The sequence below is a fragment of the Aegilops tauschii genome, chromosome 6 (assembly GCF_002575655.3).
Source record: "Aegilops tauschii subsp. strangulata cultivar AL8/78 chromosome 6, Aet v6.0, whole genome shotgun sequence".
Taxonomy (NCBI): Eukaryota; Viridiplantae; Streptophyta; class Magnoliopsida; order Poales; family Poaceae; genus Aegilops; species Aegilops tauschii.
Window position 1 is genome coordinate 28,434,065 of NC_053040.3, and position 19,579 is coordinate 28,453,643.

A 19,579-nucleotide genomic window follows, 5' to 3' on the forward strand; every position below is an offset into this window, starting at 1 on the left:
ATCACCACCAACACTAGATGCGGTAGCTATCTAATCACCACCAACACTAGCAAATAATAATTATCATAGTCATTACCACCAACACTAGCTATTTAATCATCATACTCATAGTGTAGCACATCATCATCTTCAAACTCATTTCTAGCTAGCTAATCACTCCTGCTGCTCTCTCTCAGGTAAAATAACATAAAACATGTGTAGCTCTCCTCCTTCATCAAGTTGGAGCATGCAGATGAACCTGTCTCCTAATCGTGGTCTGCGCTTCTCATTGCTGCCCCCTAGTACTTCTCTGCGCTCCTCCATCACAAATTTGGTCCAGTCTTTCACTATTAAGACTTCCTCGCTCTTAGAAATCCTGAATGCACTAAAGTGCATTGTAGGATATCTTGGCCATAAGCTAACAATACTCATGGTACCATTAGTCTCGATCCCATGAGGCACAACATTCATCGGGAGTCCCAGTTGAAGAACATCGTATAGTAACATACTTAGCAATGAAGTTTAGCTTAAAAATAATGTATGCAAAAGATGCACTGAGGACAAATAGTAAAACTCTTACCATCTTTCCTAAATAGATATGACCGTAGTTCATTACGAACACTATTGGTCGCACGTTTTCAGTACTAACATTTCTAAGTGCAGGAAGAAAATTTGTCTTGACAGTATCAAGATCCTCAAGCAATGAAACATAATGACTTAGCTCCTCGCAGTTTAGTTCAGCCCCGGGACAGTAGTAGGTCCTGTCTACCAAGCGCTGGACATGTTTGCTTGAACCGAAATAAGCTGACAATAGAAATTAGTTGTCAACTATTTTTGAATAAACAATATTAAAGACATAAATATGGTTGAGAAACTCACATAATGGTATAACTGGAGGCGCCTGCACATCGACCCAGATGTCGGTATTACCTTCAATATCATCTTCTGGATGAATATCAAAGGTGATAACCATATCAGGCTCAAATGCATAAGTCTTGCATAGTGTTCGCCAAGTTTTGCATCCAAAATAGGTGTAGTCGTCTGCATTGTATAATTTTACGTGGAAAATATAACCATGCTCGGTCTTCAAGTAAACTTTCTTTACCTCCATAGTACGACTGAAACCTATCTTATCCAAGACAAAAACTCTTGCATGGCAGGGGATACGCTAGTAGAATAGTAAAAAAAATTAAATTATAAGTTGAAGGAAATGAAGCAGATGTCATGCTTAATTACGAAAAAAAAACTTGTCGTTGTGACTTACTGTATCCACTTCGAAGTTCACGTCCAGCTTGATGCTGAAGCGCCAATCATCATCTAGGAAGATTCCGTCGCACAGGCCGCGCTCGTCTTCGCAGTATTTGCAAATACCGAAATCCTTTTCGTTGTCAGACATTTCCTATGTTCATAGTTGAAACATTAATTGAAAATCGATCGAAGACAACTCCAGGATAGTCAAAATATCTTATAGGATCATATTGACATGAGCATTCAATAAGCAAAACCAAATCGTAAAATAAATAAGTATTCAAATTAGCATGCATTCAATAAGCAAAAGTAAATCATCTCATGCGTCCGTACATCGTCGAATATTATCACTAATACATCCCAAATAGTATCATACATATAACATCACTAATACAGCTAAAACCCTAGCGCACGACGGGTATCAGCGCGGGCGGTGGACACCCAAAGAGAAGGAACCATCACAGGATCATAGCTCCAATGAGATCCCTGGAGAACCTGCCAGGTATTGGAGAACCTGTGCTCCAACGCAACAAGTAGCGATGGACGTGCGCGTCCTCCTCACTGACACGGTCATGCACCACCTCCGCGGGGTCCTCGAGCCTCTGGACCGTCACTGGCCCACGCGACCGCCACCAAAGAAGGTTCGGGTCAACGACAGGCTGGCTCCTCACCAACCTGCGCCCCCTGGTAGGTAGCGCCTCCCAGTACCACCCCGGCGGAGCCCAGTCCCGGACATGGCCCATCTGGTGACGCAGGTGTCCTCCACCGACTCGACGACGAGGATGCGGGATAGGCATCGTCGACGTCGATGCGCGAAAAATTGCTTTAACTAAAAAAATAACAACAAATGTGACATGTTCAACTAGTTCTATAAATTCAACTAGTTCTTACGATTAAATCTAGTCAATTAATTCTATACCTAATAAAATGAATAATGACATAAAAAAGGCCTATGCTTTGCAGGAACATTGACTCCTTCCCGGTGCGGCAAATCCCGGGCACTCGATATGTCCTAGTTTGTAGCACAAGTCATGTCGAAATTCACGGAAAATTTCGGCATGACTTTTGCTAAAAAGTGGACAAATCGAGAACCTGAAATTTGCCGGAACGGAAATGAATCAACATTCCGGCAAAACATAGGCCACTCGGCTTCATTTCCTGAAAACAATAAAGCCACTTGGGCACAATCGAACCACTTCAATAATGGAATATGCAAATGAACATCAATGACATATATCATATAACAACAATATGCAAATGAAATTACTGTTTAGGCCTTTTCATAAAAATTTGCCCTAGCTAATTTCCTAAAAAAATTGCTAATCATTTTTCCTAAATGCTAAAAAATGCCTACTGCCCTAAACAAATCTAGGGTTCATATGAACACCTAGGGTTCATATGAACATCAACACAGCATCAACACATATATAAATTGCCCTAGCAGAGCGAGAGGGGGGTAGGGGAGAGGAGAGGCAGAGCCTTACGGTGATTGCGGCGAGGGAGGGGCAGGCGGCGTCGAGGTCGGGGTCGGGGCTCGGGCGCGCGGCGGAGGGCGGCGTCGAGGTCGGGGTCGGGGCTCGGGCGCGCGGCGGAGGGCGGCGTCGAGGTCGGGGTCGGGGGCGGCGTCGAGGTCGGGGTCGGGGGCGGCGTTGAGGCGGGAGAGCGCGTGGGAGAGCGCACGGCGGCCGACGGGCGACGGCGGCGGCGACAGTGGAGGAGTTGCGATTTGGGGGAAGTGGCCGTTGGGGAAAACGAATCGAGCGGTTTAGTCAGAAGTAGCAGTAGCGCGTTCCAGGAAGTGCGCTACTGCTAACATAGCTACAACGCGTTCGTGGATACGCGCTACTGCTATACCATTCTCTTTTTTCCAATTTTTCATTTATTTTTATTTACATTTTATTTTTTTCTTTCACCTTTCTGTATTTCTTTCATTTTCATTTACTTTTCTATTTGCTTTTCATTTAGTTTTATTTACTTTAGAAGTAGCGCGTCTCAGCGTAAACGCGATGCTACAAAGCAAATAGCGGTAGCGCTGTTTGGCGAAGATCGCTACTACTATGTGCAGCCTATCGGCTAAGCCGTGGGAATTTTAGTAGTAGCGCTTTTGTACGCTGGCGCGCTATTGCTATAACGGTATCTATAGCCCGGTTTACAACACCGCGCTGCTGCTAATTAGCACCAGCGCGTGTTTTTAACCCGCGCTACTGCTAATGTTCTGTGTATAAGATTTTCCCTAGTAGTGTCGCGGGTTGCCGTTCAACCACAGCCACCTCCGCCCCATCCGCACCACCGTGCAGGCGTTCACGGAGGGCCGCCCGTGCCCGCGCCTTAGAAGAAGACCAAGAAGCTAGCGGAAGCCTCCATCCGCGCCAAGCTCAGGGACTTCCGTAAGCTGGCCTCCCCCGGCGGGCGGCTCGCGGGATTCCTCAACATCATCTTCGCCGGCAAGCGCGCGGTACGTGTGCTCATCGGCGTCGTGGTATTCGTGGTCCTGCCTGAGGAAGACCAGCTGACACGCGGGCAGGAGCACCGTACCGTGCGGTTCATGGATAGTGACCGCGAGGCGCCGGCGGCGGTGCCTGGTGCAAATCTTGGGACGGTACCGGCGCTGGAGGCGTCCTCCGGCTGGCGATGGCAACACGATCTCCAGCAGAGCTTCAAGGTTAGTGGAGCCATGGCACCGGGCCGCTCAAGGTGTGTATATACTTGCCGTGTCCGGCGTACACTGCGTTGTCCGCTGGGAAGGAGGAGAGCCGGCCTCTTCTTATATAGGCTTATAGGGCGGTGGCGTTGTGCTCAGATTTTGCCCGGGCTTTCTAGAGAAGACAGGGCATGGGGAGAGAACACAACGACCGAACCAACAGCGGCACACAGGCAACGACAGTGACAGGAACCAATATAGAACCCGATGACGAATAGGAAACAAGAAAGCGACTTCGGCCAACAGCACCAGAGACTGACAGCGACCTATCACAATAGCGAAGAAGGGCCAAAGACAGCGACTAATCACAAATGCGAAGAACGGCACCAGAGAAAATACTAAACGAACCAAACCAAGCTGCACACACGTTCAAAAAATTTCAAACGAAAACCTGAATCCACAACTCATTTGTACACAACCAGGTACCAAAATAATACACGTGCCCCATAGGAATTTACCCAAAAGTCTTTTTCATCCAAGTGGATGAATCTTGGAGCGAAAAAGCTCCCGGATATAGAGGTTTGGGTATATTACACGTGTGTGAAGTTTAATGATGAAATACCTTATGATGTCGCTACATAAAAAAAATACAAATTACTCAAAGTTGTGCAACGAAGAACAGAAAAGTGAACCATCGCCATATTTTGGGAAGGAGCGAAAAAACTCTTTGGAGGACGAGCTCCATGTAGGACTCGTTATCTGGTGCGTGTGTCTTTCTTAGAACCACGCTCAAGACCTTATTCATCGCACGTATCTCACCTGCCAACCATTTTACACACCACCATATTCTTGTTTTTTTTACGGGACCGTATTCTTGTTTTATGAATAGTACTACCCCTTTTCCATTAAAAAAGAGAGCTGTGCCATCACATGTTAACAGGTTGGGCCTACCAGTGCATGAAGTCTATCACCCCGCCCCCAAGCCTAATTTGGTACAATTTTGACCCTGAAATCTACAAAACCGGACAAATTTACCCCTCAAGTGGTTTTGCTATGATTTGGGTGGTTTTGAATTGTGTTGCGGGGTGGACATGGCGATGTAACTCAAGGTGACGGTCACCGCAACACGGGCGCATGCGGGGCGCGTGATTCCCGCTGGAGAGGGTGAAAGAAGGGGGAGGGAAGGGGAAGGAGGGGCTAGGGCATCGGAGGCGAAGCTGTAGCACCTCGACGACGAGCATCAGGCGTCCATGGCAGTTGGATGAATGACATAGAGGAGAGAGGTGGAGAGAGGAGGAAGATGATGTCAGATCCAAAACCACGAAAATCATAATCAAAACCGCTTTAGGGGCACATTTATCTAGTTTTGAAATTTTAGGGTGTAAATTATACCAAAAGCAGTCTTTAGGGGGGGTATTTGTCCATTGAACCACATTTGAAGTTGAAAATGAACTTCTTTCTATCCATTATGTTGCATTGTGGCCCGCGAGAACGGAACATGGGCATGAATCTGGCTGGATGTGCCTCTTTGAAGTCGTTGCCATTTGGTCGAGCTGCTGGGATTCCTGGCCTAGACGTTTGCTGGTTAGCAATCTACTACTCCCTCCGTTCCTAAATATAAATCTTTTTGAGATTCTACAATAAAGACTACATTCAGATGTATATAGACGCCTTTTAAGTATAGGTTCACTTATTTTTACTCCGTATATAGTCTATTGTGGAATCTCTTAAAAGACTTATATTTAGGAACGAAGGGAGTACTCCTCTTGTCCGTGGTACTCTTTCGCTTTCTTGGGCACATGCTTTTGCACCAACGGTGAGTGGTGCCTGGCATTACTTCTTCTATGGCAACCTCCATCCTGAGCCTGGTCTGTTTTTACACAAAATAGAAAACACAAAACCATAAAAGATTTGTGGGTACCCCCATGGGAAACAAACGAGGTTGATCTCTCTCTCTCTCTCTCTCAAATTCCTGAGCATTTTTTAACTCATAAAGAATTTTTAAAATTAAAAAATATGTTTTTAGTTCATGAACATTTTCTCAATAGGCAAACATTTTAGTATGTTCAAGAACATTACTCAAATTCACCAACATTTTCCAAATGCGCAGAAAATTTTCAAATTTGTGAACATTTTATTAAATACATGAACAATTTTTCATATTCATGAACATTCTTCCAACTTCATGAACATGTTTTCAAATATGCGTCCCTATTCACGAACATTTCTCAAATTTGTGAATGTTTTTCAAATACGTGAACATTTTTTTAAGTTTGGGAAATTTCTCTCAAGTTTGCGATCAATTTTATAAATACATAAACGTTTTTATGTATTGGGGAACATTTTCAAAATACGCTCCTCGAAGATGAATTCCATCCATCCTTGGCCAATATTTTTGTTTCTGAAACTGGGCCGAAATCAGGCCAGTAAATGCAAAGTGATAAACTTTTTGTTGATGGACTGATCGATTGTTCCACCGGCCTAACTACCTCCACACGGTGCAAATTCAAAGTCCGTGAACGCTATGTCTCGCATTACGCGAGACGGTAGCAGCTCTCGCTGACGGTTTTTCCATTTTTACAAAAAAATTAAATGCTTGATTAACATTTGCGTGCATATAGTTAGAAAAAGAGCTGAGGAAAGGGGGAACCAGAATCGATTCCTGGTCTCAAAGGTGACAGCGGGTGCTGCTACAAAGCCCGACCAAGTCCCGTTCGTGATAATTTGTAGGTGCGCGTCATACTTTTGGCGATTCAAGCCGGTTTTCTTTGAGTTTTTTTTTCCTTTTTCTCTTTTTTCCTTTTTCTCTTTTTTTCTTCTTCATTTTTTTATTCTTTTTTGCACTCGTTTCTTCATTTCTTTTCATTTCTTTTTTCCTTTTGTTTATTATCTTTGTTCTTTTGGTTATTATTGTGCATTTTTTGTATACGTCAACAATATTTTTTAATACACGTCTAACATTTTTCAAATACAAACCAACAATTTTTGCAATACATGGTCAATATTTTTGTATACACATTTTTTAAATGCTTGATTATCATTTTTCAAATACAAGATTAACAAATTTTCAATTCATGGTCAACATTTTTTTTCCATTTTTACAAAAAATTTAAATGCTTGATTAACATTTTCTTAATACATGGTCAACTTTTTTTCCATACACATTTAACATTTTCCAAACGCTTGATTAACATTTTCAAACCCTTGTTCGACATTTCTTTCAAATGTTGGATTAACATTTCTATATACATGATCAAACATTTTTATCATTTTTAATACATGGCCAACATTATTACCATACACATTTAACAATTTCCCAATTCTTGATTAACATTTTTTAAATACTCGTTTAACATTTCCCAATTTTAGCTAGCTATGGTGCAAACTAAGTGTTGTGCCTCGTCTTAATCTATCTATATATCCTATCTTCTATTCGGCGAGGTGGCTGCGCCCGTAGCGGATGCGGTCGCCGCCATTGCCGGCGCCTGACTTGGTCGATCTGCCTCTTCTCTTTAGATGAGATGGGGAGGAGATGGTGAGAGATGAGGTCAACGGCTTTGGGGAGAGGATAAGGGTAGACGCCAACGGTGAGGCGGCGTGAGGAAGACGAGGTGGTTCGCGGCGGCGACGCGTGAGGGGAGGGGAAGGGAGGGGTAGTGGTGCGTGGAGGGGAGTGGGTATGCGGCGTGCCCAATTCGCGAGAGAGGAGAGAGGTCGGCAAGGGAGCGATCCATGGGAGTTTTTTTTCCTTCTGAGTGAGCCTAGTTGGGCTATCTGCTGCGTCCAAGGCCCAGTGCACCACATGTCTTCAAATTGGCCACCAGTAGCAGCCCTTAGAACAGACATGGCCAATTTGCAAATTTAAAGACATAAGTTTTTTGCACGCATGAAAAACATAACATGTATCTTTCCACACATAATGAACTATAGGTACTACCCCAAAAAAACATAATGAACTATAGGTTGTCACAAGAACTCATGCCATCCCACATCCTCCCTCCGACCCTGCCAACATTGTTGCAGCTGCACTCGCAAGTGTTACCGTAGATGATCATGAAATTACCATAGATGATCATTTCATGATTCGCGTAAAACGAAATAAGATCTACAAATGAATAGAAGCTACACATACCTTGGCATGCACACACATTGCAAGCCATACTAAGAAGATAAGTGTTAATAACTTGTACTCCCTCCATCTCAGTTTACAAGTCTTCCACGTGTATCTAGGTCGTCAATTTAATTATACAAAATAAATTGTTTAACATAAAAATTATATCATTAGAAAATAGAATATCTACAGTTTCTAATGATATATTTTTTGTAATGTATGCCTCTTATTAAGTTGGTCAAATTAACGAGCTAGGTACATGTGCAAGACTTGTAAACCAAGATGGAGGGAGTACAACATATACAACACTTAAGACAAGTAAAAGCAATTTGGTGAGTCATGGTCTATGAAACCAAGCTACATTACTAATCTAATCTATCTTAACAGGTCACACATGATTACAATCTTTTTTGTATGCAAGTCAAGCTTATCTAGTCTACACGTAACAACTTGTAGAACATTACAAAATTGATGTTTGCTAACAAATTCTAGAACACTACAACACTTGACATGTAAAAAGAATTTGATGAGTCATGACCTACTAAAGCAAGTTATATTACTAGTCTCATCTATCTTAACATGCCAACAAGATTAAAAACTAAGTTCTGTGCAAGCAATGCTTATCTAGTTTACACGTAACAACTTGCATAACATTACAAACTTAGTTTCACAAAATTAGGCAATCAAGATTAGTGTTTAGCTGTAAAGTGAATAAGATGAGTCATGTGTGTTATCACACCTTTTTGTGGTGGAATGATAGTGCCACCAAACACAACATACCAAAATATGATTTTGGGAAGCATCCAAGCACTTCGCAGACAAGCAAATGCCAATTGTGAAAGAGATCATGCCATGGCAGCTATAAATAGGCATGTAGCATGATGACCATCCTTCCTCATTCATCATTCTCATAAGTAGAGTGCATCATTCAAGCCAAGCAAGAACTGGTCAATACAAATACACCATGAAGACTTTTCTCATCCTTGCCCTCCTTGCTATTGTGGCGACCACTGCCACAACTGCAGTTAGAGTTCCAGTGCCACAATTGCAGCCGCAAAATCCATCTCAGCAACAACCACAAGAGCAAGTTCCATTGGTGCAACAACAACAATTTCCAGGGCAGCAACAACCATTTCCACCACAACAGCCATATCCGCAGCCGCAACCATTTCCATCACAACAACCATATCCGCAGCCGCAACCATTTCCGTCACAACTACCATATCCGCAGCCGCAACCATTTCCACCACAACAACCCTATCCACAACCGCAACCACAGTATCCGCAACCACAACAACCAATTTCGCAGCAACAAGCACAACAACAACAACAACAACAACAACAACAACAACAACAACAAATTCTGCAACAACAACTGATTCCATGCAGGGATGTCGTCTTGCAACAACACAACATAGTGCATGCAAGCTCACAAGTATTGCAACAAAGTAGTTACCAACTGTTGCAACAATTATGTTGTCAGCAGCTGTGGCAGATCCCCGAGCAGTCGCGGTGCCAAGCCATCCACAATGTCGTTCATGCTATTATTCTGCATCAACAACAACAACAACAACAACAACAACAACAACAACCATCGAGACAGGTTTCCTACCAGCAGCCTCAGCAACAATATCTATCAGGCCAGGGCTCCTTCGAGCCATCTCAGCAAAACCCACAGGCCCAGGGCTCTGTCCAGCCTCAACAACTGCCCCAGTTCGAGGAAATAAGGAACCTAGCGCTGCAGACGCTACCAGCAACCTGCAATGTCTACATCCCTCCATATTGCTCGACCACCATTGCGCCATTTGGCATCTTCGGTACTAACTGAGAAGAGAAGAACTCTAGTACTAGATATATCAAACATCGTGTTCTTAGTCCATGGTTTGGTCGTTGTACTGGTGAAAATATAAAGTGACATGCACTACCATGTAAGAACCCGAACTATACTAGTTCAAACTTGGGAATAAAAGACAAAGCCAGGTCTTGTCTGCATATGATTATTTGTTTGAGTTCCATTCATGTGCCCGTTCACAAGTTCACCCCTAATTATATATATTATGCATTAAGTAGATATTTATGTTGCATTAATCTGAAGATAACAAAATGAGTCTAAAACTTGAATTAAATTGAATTGTTTTCTTGGACTTTCAAATTGTGTATTATTAAAGTAGTAACGACTATCCACATCCTTGGCTTGCCCTTGATCAATTATTTCCAGAGAAGCATTCAATTCATCAATCAATTACATTGATTTTTGAGACTGGTACATCTCCTCATCATGAGTATCATTGCGGCTACTCCAAATCGCCCACATAACCGAAGCATTAATAGCGCTCTTCTTGCATCAGGAAATATGGATTGAAGATATCACGTGACCATGTTTCCGGGTGCAACCTTGGGAGTTTTATGTCAAAATATTCTCAAGAAGAATCCAAGAATAAACTTGCATGCTCACGTGTGATAAGGGCATATGAAGTAACATTTCCTCCCCATGGCCACACATAGGGCACACACATAACCCCATCACATGCATTTTTAGTTATGCATATGAAAGGTAGGATGTTTTTAATTACTCTCCACCAAAATACTCTTAACTTGGCTTGTACCCTAAGAGTTTGTTGCCTTTTCATTTTTTCTTCCCCATTAGACAAACTAGACAGTCCATCCACCACACCATTCCTTGTGTCCATCATGGCTCTGTACAACAATTGGACAGAACAAATGTCATTTCTTTATGATACCCACGACCAAATGTCCTCTGCTGGATTGTTTGGTCGTGGCATATTAAGGATGGCCACCTCATCTGATGGGATAAACACCTAATGAATGAAAGGATTGTTCCAGTCGCCCGTGTTTTTCATCGATAAGATCAGCTACAAGTTGGACCGGAGTTTCTCACATGCATCGTAGTGGTTTCATTAGCGGCATGCCCTGCACCCATTTATCATGCCATATCTTTGTAGTATGTGCATTCCCAATTTGTCACAACATACCCTCCTTCAAACCTTCTTGACCTTTCAGAATTGCACGCCAAGTTAGCGATGCACTATGCAGGAACCCGCATTTCAAAAAAAAAGAATCTCATTTCATGGTATCTTCCATAAAGGACCCTCATACATGAGCTATCTAGATAGAAACAACCATGTATGTTTAGCAAACTTTGCATAAGTGAATAGATCAAGGTTGTGGAACCCCAAGCCTCCAATTACACCCGGCCTCTCTACCAACAAGATGTCTAAAGACATGAAGGATACACACAGCCAAAAAAGAAAATAAAAAGAACAAAATAAAAAATACCCCACCATGGTGGTCAATCACAAGCATCAACAACACTCTAACCACCACCGAAGACAATGCCCGGATTACAAAAAGGTTATTCAAAAGCAACACCCACAAGAAGGAAACAATGCACAAGCGTTGTCGTTGCCCGATAGAAGATCGTGGGTTTTCACCCTGGAAAAATTTCGAGTTCACCCAAAAACAATGCCTTCAACAAGGCCATTGCCAAGTACAGCCAATAAGGGGTAGACCTTGGGTTTTCAACCTAGGAACTGAGACTCGATAGTCGACAAGTACCACCGAAAATGCAGTCCACCGGTGTTGCCGCCCCCGCTTGCCGAGGCCGCTGTTGCAAGTCACCAAACATACAGTTGTCATCGCATCCAATACAGCCTTCCGCCGAAGCTTCAAGACCTCAAATGGCAGCCGCCGTGACTTTCTCCACATCTATCAATGCCTTGAGGATCTTGACTTAGACATGTCCCGTGACATAAATAAGAAACCGAAGCTTCGCACCGCGTCCTCTTTGAGGCCGTGTTGGCTGATAATATTAGCGCGTATGACCGGAGCCTTTCCAATCTAGATATCCAGGGGCGACATACACCAATCAATATAGATCTCCGCTCGGAAAGACCGGAACTCATCAAGGGCCAGATCCAAGTGGTCGACATCCGGCAAAAAGACGACTTGGCGGAAGAAGAGCATCAGGGCCAAACCACCATTATTAGTCCGAAGCTAATAGCCCCCACGCCGCCCTCCTCTCGATCCAGACCTATAGAAAAAGATCAACGACGCCGTATCGTGCCACTTGCATCCGTGGAGGCTTGAACTTGGCAAGATGCCAACCATGGCTGGAGACGGGGACCAGCCACTCCTGGCTGGATCCGGTGACTCCTAGTCCTACCGCTGCCGCTACGGCGGCACCGCGTGTGGCCTACAAGCCCATCCACGATGATGTCTGATTAGAAGGATACATGGATATACAGATGAAAAGGCCCTTGTTATCCCTCCAACAATATATATATATATATATATATATATATATATATATATATATATATATATATATATATATATATATATATATATATATATATATAGCTTATTGGGACGTGAGAAAGCTCGCACAATTTTATAGTGGCTATGGAAATGTGTTGCCAGACAGAGATATAAGATTTTTGTTTGGCATCCAGACCGTTTGTGTCATGCTTAATCGATGGTCACTCTAATTTTGTGTATGGGTACTGCAGCCTTATATGTGTATGGGTTTCATACAGCTATTCTGTCCTGTCTAGAAAAGGAGAAAACCAAAATTACTTGGAGTTAATAACTAATACGTTTCCTTTAACTACCATGTGCACGGCGAGGATTTACGTGCATGATGTTTTTTCCTCTCCCCACGTCATATTGGGCCGGCCCATTCACGCGCATATGGTTAGAAAAAGAGATGAGGAAAGGGAGAACCAGGATTGATTCCTAGTCTCAAGGTGACCGTGGGTGCTGCTACCAGTCCGCCCAAGTCCCGTTCGTGATAAGTTGTAGGTGCGCGTGGTACTTCAAGCGATTCAAGCCGGTTTTATTTGAGTTTTTTTCTCTTTTTTTTCTTCTTCATTTTTTTCATTCTTTTTTACACTCCGTTTCTTCGATTTGTCATTCTTTTTTTCTTTTGTTTATTTCATTTTTTTCGGTTTTCTTTGTTCTATTGGTTATCATTGTACATTTTTTGTATATGTCAACAACATTTTTCTCTAATACACGTCTAACATTTTTCAAATACAAACCAACCATTTTTGTAATACATTGTCAACATTTTTTCTATACACATTTTTTAAATGCTTGATTATCATTTTTCAAATACAAGATTAACATTTTCTCAATACATGGTCACCATTCTTTTTCTATTTTCACAAAAAACTTAAATGCTTGATTAACATTTTCTTAATACATGGTCAACTTTTTCTCTATACACATTTAACATTTTCCAAACGCTTGATTAACATTTTCGAACCCTTGTTCAACATTTCTTTTAAATGCCTGATTAACATTTCTGTATACATGATCAAACATTTTTATCATTTTAATACATGGTCAACATTATTACCATACACATTTAACAATTTCCAATTCTTGATTAATAATTTTTAAATACTTGTTCAACATTTTTTTCAAATGCATAATGATGACATTGTTCAAAAGTGGCATCACAAGTTTCAGGGAGTAGAAAATAGATTAATCAATGAAACCGCGCGAACTTTGTGATGCTATTGTGTTATATCAACTACTTTCTCCGTCTCATAATATAAGAGTGTTTTTCACATTAGTATATAGTGGAAAAACGCTCTTATATTATGGGACGAAGGGAGTATGTGTTTGTTATGTCATACTGAGCACCAAATTCACTATATATATATCTATACCAATATAAAAAGACCTAAAGGGGCAGATCCAAATAATCTTGGCCATTAAATCATGTCAATCCAATGACATAGACTGCTTCACTGTCGAGCACTTAATACGTTTAGCATGCAGTTAATTGCATGCCAAATATAGTGCTAATCACATAATAACACGCAAATAATATCCTACTTAATATCCGAATGCACTTAATATACTTCCAAATTAACGCGCATTACACATACACATTAACTAATCACATAATCAAAGAAATTAACACACAAATAATAGCATACCTAATATCCACGTGTAAATAATAAAACAATATAATGCTTAAATATTAACCTGTGTTGCACGTGCACATTTAGTAGAACATGGGAATACAGTAACAGTAAGCTCACTAGACGGAAGCCCGTCACGGCCATGTGAATAGGATCCTCCTCGTACTGCTCCTCTCCTGCCCTGCCCTGAGCAGTATCATCCGTCGTCGTCGCCGGGCGGCGCAGCAGCCGGCGGCCGAGGGGAGACCGAGATTTCCTCTTTGGAGGCGCCGAATGCGGCTCGTAAGTCCAAATCCCTCCCAGTCCCGCCTCTCGAATCCCCACCGGTCTCCTACTTCCATGCCGCCAATGCCCGCCTTTTCTTTGGACTCCGAGCGAGGAATCGGAGGGAAAGCTGTGTGCTTCTTGCAGCTTCATGCCCCGGCAATGGCGGCCCTGCTTGCTTTCTGTTGCCGCTGGGTCGCTCTACTCTCTGCGTGCCCGTCCGCAAGGTGTTCGATGGATTGTGCGCAGGGTGTCGGCCCGGCTGGTCGCCTGGTCTCGTTCCAGTTCTCCCAGGTTTCAGTCTGCTTACTGTCAGTTGCTGAAAATGTGCACGAAACGGATGAAAATGCTGGGATATGCGCTCTTTGTTTACCGTTTACCGTCATTTGTTTGGTTGCAGGAAGCACCCGGCCTTAAGCATAGTACTACATATAAAGTTGTATGTTCTGTTCTGTTTGTTTGTTTGCTGTCTGATGATTGAGACAAGGGCATAATCTAAAGTTTGGCACCTGCACTTGCACCTGCTCCTGCACATTTATGTGCTGGAAACTGGAATCTGTTCAGAGTAGTATGGCCACGCCACAGGTTTTAGCTTTCACTAATGGACCACATTGCTTCTTGACTATCTTGGATGCTTGTTGGCCCATCCTTGTAATTCTATATCTTTCTAGTAGTCTTATAAATCAGAAACATAACAACTTTTTGTGTTGCTTACTATATTTTGTGTATTTACTTAGCGTGTTTAGTCAAATCATCTGTCATTGTTCTCTCAAGTTGTTTTTCCTTGCGATATTCAACCCAGCGGTTTAAAATTCCTGCAATTGATTCATTCAAAGTGATTTTTCCTTCTTTGTTGTTGTTTTCTTTTAAATGTTTGGGCTGAGGCTCCAAATGTTGCTACTCTTTTACATGGACTATGTTACTTTGGAGAATACAAGAATTATGCATTGGTACCACGATAACATATGCCTAATGGTTTTTCTTACAGGATGGGGTTTCCAACACATAAATAGTTTGCTAGCATGCAGACAAGTGTCCAGTAGCCTTTGCGCCATTTGAGGCGTAATGGAGATAGTTTTTCTCATGTTGTTGGTTCTTTCTCTGCTCCTTTTCCCTAATGGCATCTGCAAGAGTTTAGCCACAGGGCCTCCTGTTGTGAATATTGGGTCTATTCTTCAATTTGACTCCACCACCGGAGGTGTTGCGGCAGTTGCCATCCATACAGCCTTGGAAGATATCAACTCCGATCCAACAGTTCTAAATGGAACTACACTAAAGGTTCAAATGAAGGATACAAATTGCTTTGATGGTTTCCTTGGCATGGTTCAAGGTAGGCTAGCTTTAATGTCACTCATTCATTTCGCAACCTTCAAATAATTTTTACTTCTGTTGTGGAGTTGTGGCAATGATGCCGTGTTCCTTGTATCAGCTTTGCAGTTCATGGAGACTGATGTTATTGCACTCATTGGCCCTCAGTGCTCTACTATTTCTCATATGATTTCATATGTAGCAAATGAGCTTCAAGTCCCTTTAATGTCCTTTGCTTCTGATGCAACTCTTTCATCGATACAGTTCCCGTTCTTTGTCAGGACGGGTCCCAGTGATCTCTATCAAATGGCGGCTGTGGCAGAAGTTGTTGACTACAACCACTGGAAGATAGTGACTGCCATATACATTGATAATGTTTATGGTAGAAATGGCATTGCTGCTTTGGATGATGCACTCACTTTAAAGCGCTGCAAAATATCCTACAAGGTTGGGTTTCCTTCCAACGCTAAAAGGAGTGACCTCATAAATTTGTTGGTTAGTGTCAGTTATATGGAGCCTCGTGTTATTGTTCTCCATACTGGAGCTGAACCTGGACTCAAGCTTTTCTCTGTGGCAAACCAACTGAACATGATGGGCAACGGCTATGTGTGGATTGCAACTGACTGGCTGTCTGCATATCTTGATGCTAATTCATCAGTTCCTGCTGAGACTATATCTGGCCTGCAAGGTGTTCTTACTTTACGGCCACATATTCCCAACTCAAAGATGAAGAGTAATTTGGTCTCCAAATGGGGCACGCAAAGTAAAAAGTACAACTACAGTGATCTTCGTGTAAATACGTATGGTTTTTATGTTTATGATAGTGTCTGGGCAGTAGCTCGGGCTCTGGATGCCTTCTTTGATGATGGTGGTAGGATTTCCTTTTCAAATGACTTGCATGATGGAATTGGAGGAACTCTTCACCTTGAAGCAATGAGCATTTTTGACATGGGAAGCAAATTACTGGAGAAGATTAGAAAGGTAAACTTCAGTGGGATATCTGGGCAAGTGCAATTCGATGCTGTAGGCAACCTCATTCACCCTGCGTATGACATCATAAATGTCATCGGAAATGGCATGCGGACCATTGGTTTTTGGTCAAACTATTCTGGCTTGTTGTCGACTGTCTCTCCAGAGGCTCTATATTCAAAGCCTCCTAATATTTCTCTCGCCGATCAGCATCTCTATGATGTTATTTGGCCTGGGGAAACTGCACAGAGGCCTCGAGGATGGGTCTTTCCTTCTAATGCCAAGCAGTTGAAAATTGGTGTTCCCAACAGATTTAGCTTCAAAGAGATCGTCACGGTAGACAATGCTACTGGGTCAATGAAGGGTTATTGCATCGATGTCTTTACTCAGGCATTGGCTTTGCTTCCTTATCCTGTTAGTTACAAGTTTGTACCTTTTGGGAATGGTACTGAAAATCCTAATTATGACAAACTCGTACAGATGATTGAATCAAATGTAAGTATGGAATGCCTCTTTTCTTCCTCTAACCATTTCATCATATACCATGCTGACCAGGGTCATCTTATCCTGCAGGAGTTTGATGCAGCTATAGGGGATATTGCAATTACAATGAGGCGGACAGTAACTTTTGATTTCACCCAGCCATTTATTGAAACAGGCTTGGTTATCTTGGCTCCGGTTAAAGAGCATATAACATCGTCCTGGGCATTCTTGCAGCCATTTAGTTTGGAGATGTGGTGTGTTACAGGGCTGTTCTTTCTTATTGTGGGTGTGGTTATTTGGGTTCTTGAACATCGGATCAATGACGATTTCCGTGGTTCAGTATGTCAACAAATAATAACTATTTTCTCGTAAGGAGCTGACATTTACCTTTTGTATCGTCTTCTTGTATATCATTCCTGTTTTCGAAGTGTTGATGTTTTAACAAGTCTTGTGCAATATGTTGCATACAGCGAGCACCTTAGAGCATTGGCCAGTTAACATACCTAAATGAAGCATCTAGTGATTACCAATGAACTACTCCCTCTGTCCCATAATATAAGAGTGTTTTTGACGGCGGGAGTATTATCTTAATAATCTTGTGAGACATATATACATGCACAGTATATATATTCGCTTAATGATATTTATGATGCATTGCTCTATTTTTTCCTGTTTTCACGTACTTCTCCACATGTATTTGCCAAATGCTCTTATCATGACGTGATTCCTTACTGTGAGTATAATTTCAAATTTTATTGCCTGCAGGTTCAGCTTTTCAACTTTGTTCTTCGCACACAGTGAGTAAACCAACCTTTTCTCTTATGTGTTTTCTTGGCTATAACATTTTGTTCTGAGGCATGACTCGTGATTTCATCCATGTCTGCTCGCAGGAGAAAATACTATGAGTGCCTTAGGGCGTGGTGTCCTGATCATATGGCTGTTTGTTGTTTTGATAATTGTATCCAGCTATACCGCGAGTCTTACTTCCATCCTGACCGTGCAACAACTTGATACTTCTATAAAAGGAATTGATGACCTGAAAAATAGCAATGATCCTATTGGTTTCCAAGTTGGTTCTTTTGCACAAGACTACATGGTCAAGGAGCTCAACATCTCACGGTCAAGGCTAAGAGCTCTTGGTTCACCACAAGAATACGCGGAAGCCCTCAAGATAGGCCCTAAGGAAGGAGGTGTTATGGCCATTGTTGACGAGCGCCCCTATGTTGAACTGTTTTTGTCAACCTACTGCAAGATTGCGGTAGCTGGCACAGATTTCACCAGCAGAGGATGGGGCTTTGTAAGTACAGTTCAACCATATACTTTTATATAAACTACTCCCTCCGTTCCTAAATATAAGTCTTTGTAGAGATTCCACTATGGACCACATACGGATGTGCATAGATGCATTTTAGATTGGAGATTCACTCATTTTGCTCCGTATGTAGTCCATAGTGGAATCTTCCCAAAGACTTATATTTAGGAACGTAGGGAGTAGAATATAAGAACAAAATATTATGCTGTTAATGTCCTGGAATAGAGGTTTTAACTTTGAATAGTTGTGTCTAGTCTCTAGTTTATTATGCAACTTTTCTTGCACTTATCTGCGGCTACTTTGTTTCGCAAATCGAAATGTAGCACCTTACAAATTAATTCTGCCAGGCATTTCCAAGGGACTCCCCTTTGCAAGTAGACCTCTCCACCGCAATCCTGTCTCTGTCAGAGAATGGGGAGCTGCAGCGGATCCATTCCAAATGGCTCAATACAGGGGAGTGCACAACCGACAACAGCGAGTTTGTCGACTCGAACCAGCTCCGCCTTGAGAGCTTCCTTGGTCTGTTCCTAATCTGTGGTGTGGCATGTGTTCTCGCGCTGCTACTCTACTTTGGTATCATGCTATGCAAATACCTGAGGCATGAACCGCGGAAGAGCCTCAGAAGATTCATCTCGTTCGTCCATGGGAAGGAGCCGCCGAAGAACATGGAGAGGCGATCCATGAGCCTGCCTGGAAGCTCGACGCCAACAACGCCGATGGGCAGCCTTAGTTCCCTTGACATGGAAAGGCCGGCCAGGCCAGTCAGAAACGGCAGCGTTATTGATATGGAAAGCTAGTTCATGTGTAGAAAGCTACGCGGTCGACTAACATAGGTTCTGGTAGTCGGACAGCAGGGGTGTATAGGGGGGTTCAAAATACTTCTTAAGTACTCCCTCCGATCCAAATTATTCCAAAGTTTAGGAAATAAGAGAAGGAAGGATTAATAAGAAATAAAAATATTGAAATGCTCCTCCTGTCCTACATATATTGTTTTTACCTTTTCATGACTGTATTTTGGGGGGAGTGTGGATTTTCTACCGTGCACGGGACATCCATCACATTTTTTATTGCTGTGTGGGGCCCCTATTTTCTCTCACCTAACATACATTCACATGTTAATTTGTACTGACTAGGTTTCATTCACTAGTGCAGAACAGGCCTTTATCACCTGTTCGTAAGGGCCTTTAATGAAAAGGCCTGTTCTGCACTAGTTAATTTGTACTGACTAGGTTTCATTCACTAGTGCAGAACAGGCCTTTATCACCGGTTCGTAAGGGCCTTTAATGCCGGTTCTGCAACCGGCACTATGG

At 42.5% G+C, this 19,579-nt stretch overlaps 2 protein-coding genes across 2 annotated transcripts; both read left to right on the forward strand.

Annotated features, from left to right (window-relative positions):
- Positions 1-8,872: 8,872 nt before the first annotated feature.
- LOC109760458 (alpha/beta-gliadin A-III) lies at positions 8,873-9,971 on the forward strand. The gene has a single exon (XM_020319279.4). The coding sequence runs from the start codon at positions 8,944-8,946 to the stop codon at positions 9,805-9,807; it is 864 nt and encodes a 287-aa protein (XP_020174868.1). The 5' UTR covers positions 8,873-8,943; the 3' UTR covers positions 9,808-9,971.
- A 4,080-nt stretch (positions 9,972-14,051) lies between these two features.
- LOC109760463 (glutamate receptor 3.1-like) lies at positions 14,052-19,226 on the forward strand. Its single transcript, XM_020319282.4, has 7 exons — positions 14,052-14,215; positions 15,186-15,527; positions 15,627-16,969; positions 17,048-17,325; positions 17,723-17,754; positions 17,848-18,254; positions 18,617-19,226. The coding sequence occupies exons 2-7, from the start codon at positions 15,263-15,265 to the stop codon at positions 19,064-19,066; spliced, it is 2,775 nt and encodes a 924-aa protein (XP_020174871.1). The 5' UTR covers positions 14,052-14,215; positions 15,186-15,262; the 3' UTR covers positions 19,067-19,226.
- The last annotated feature ends 353 nt before the right edge of the window (positions 19,227-19,579 follow it).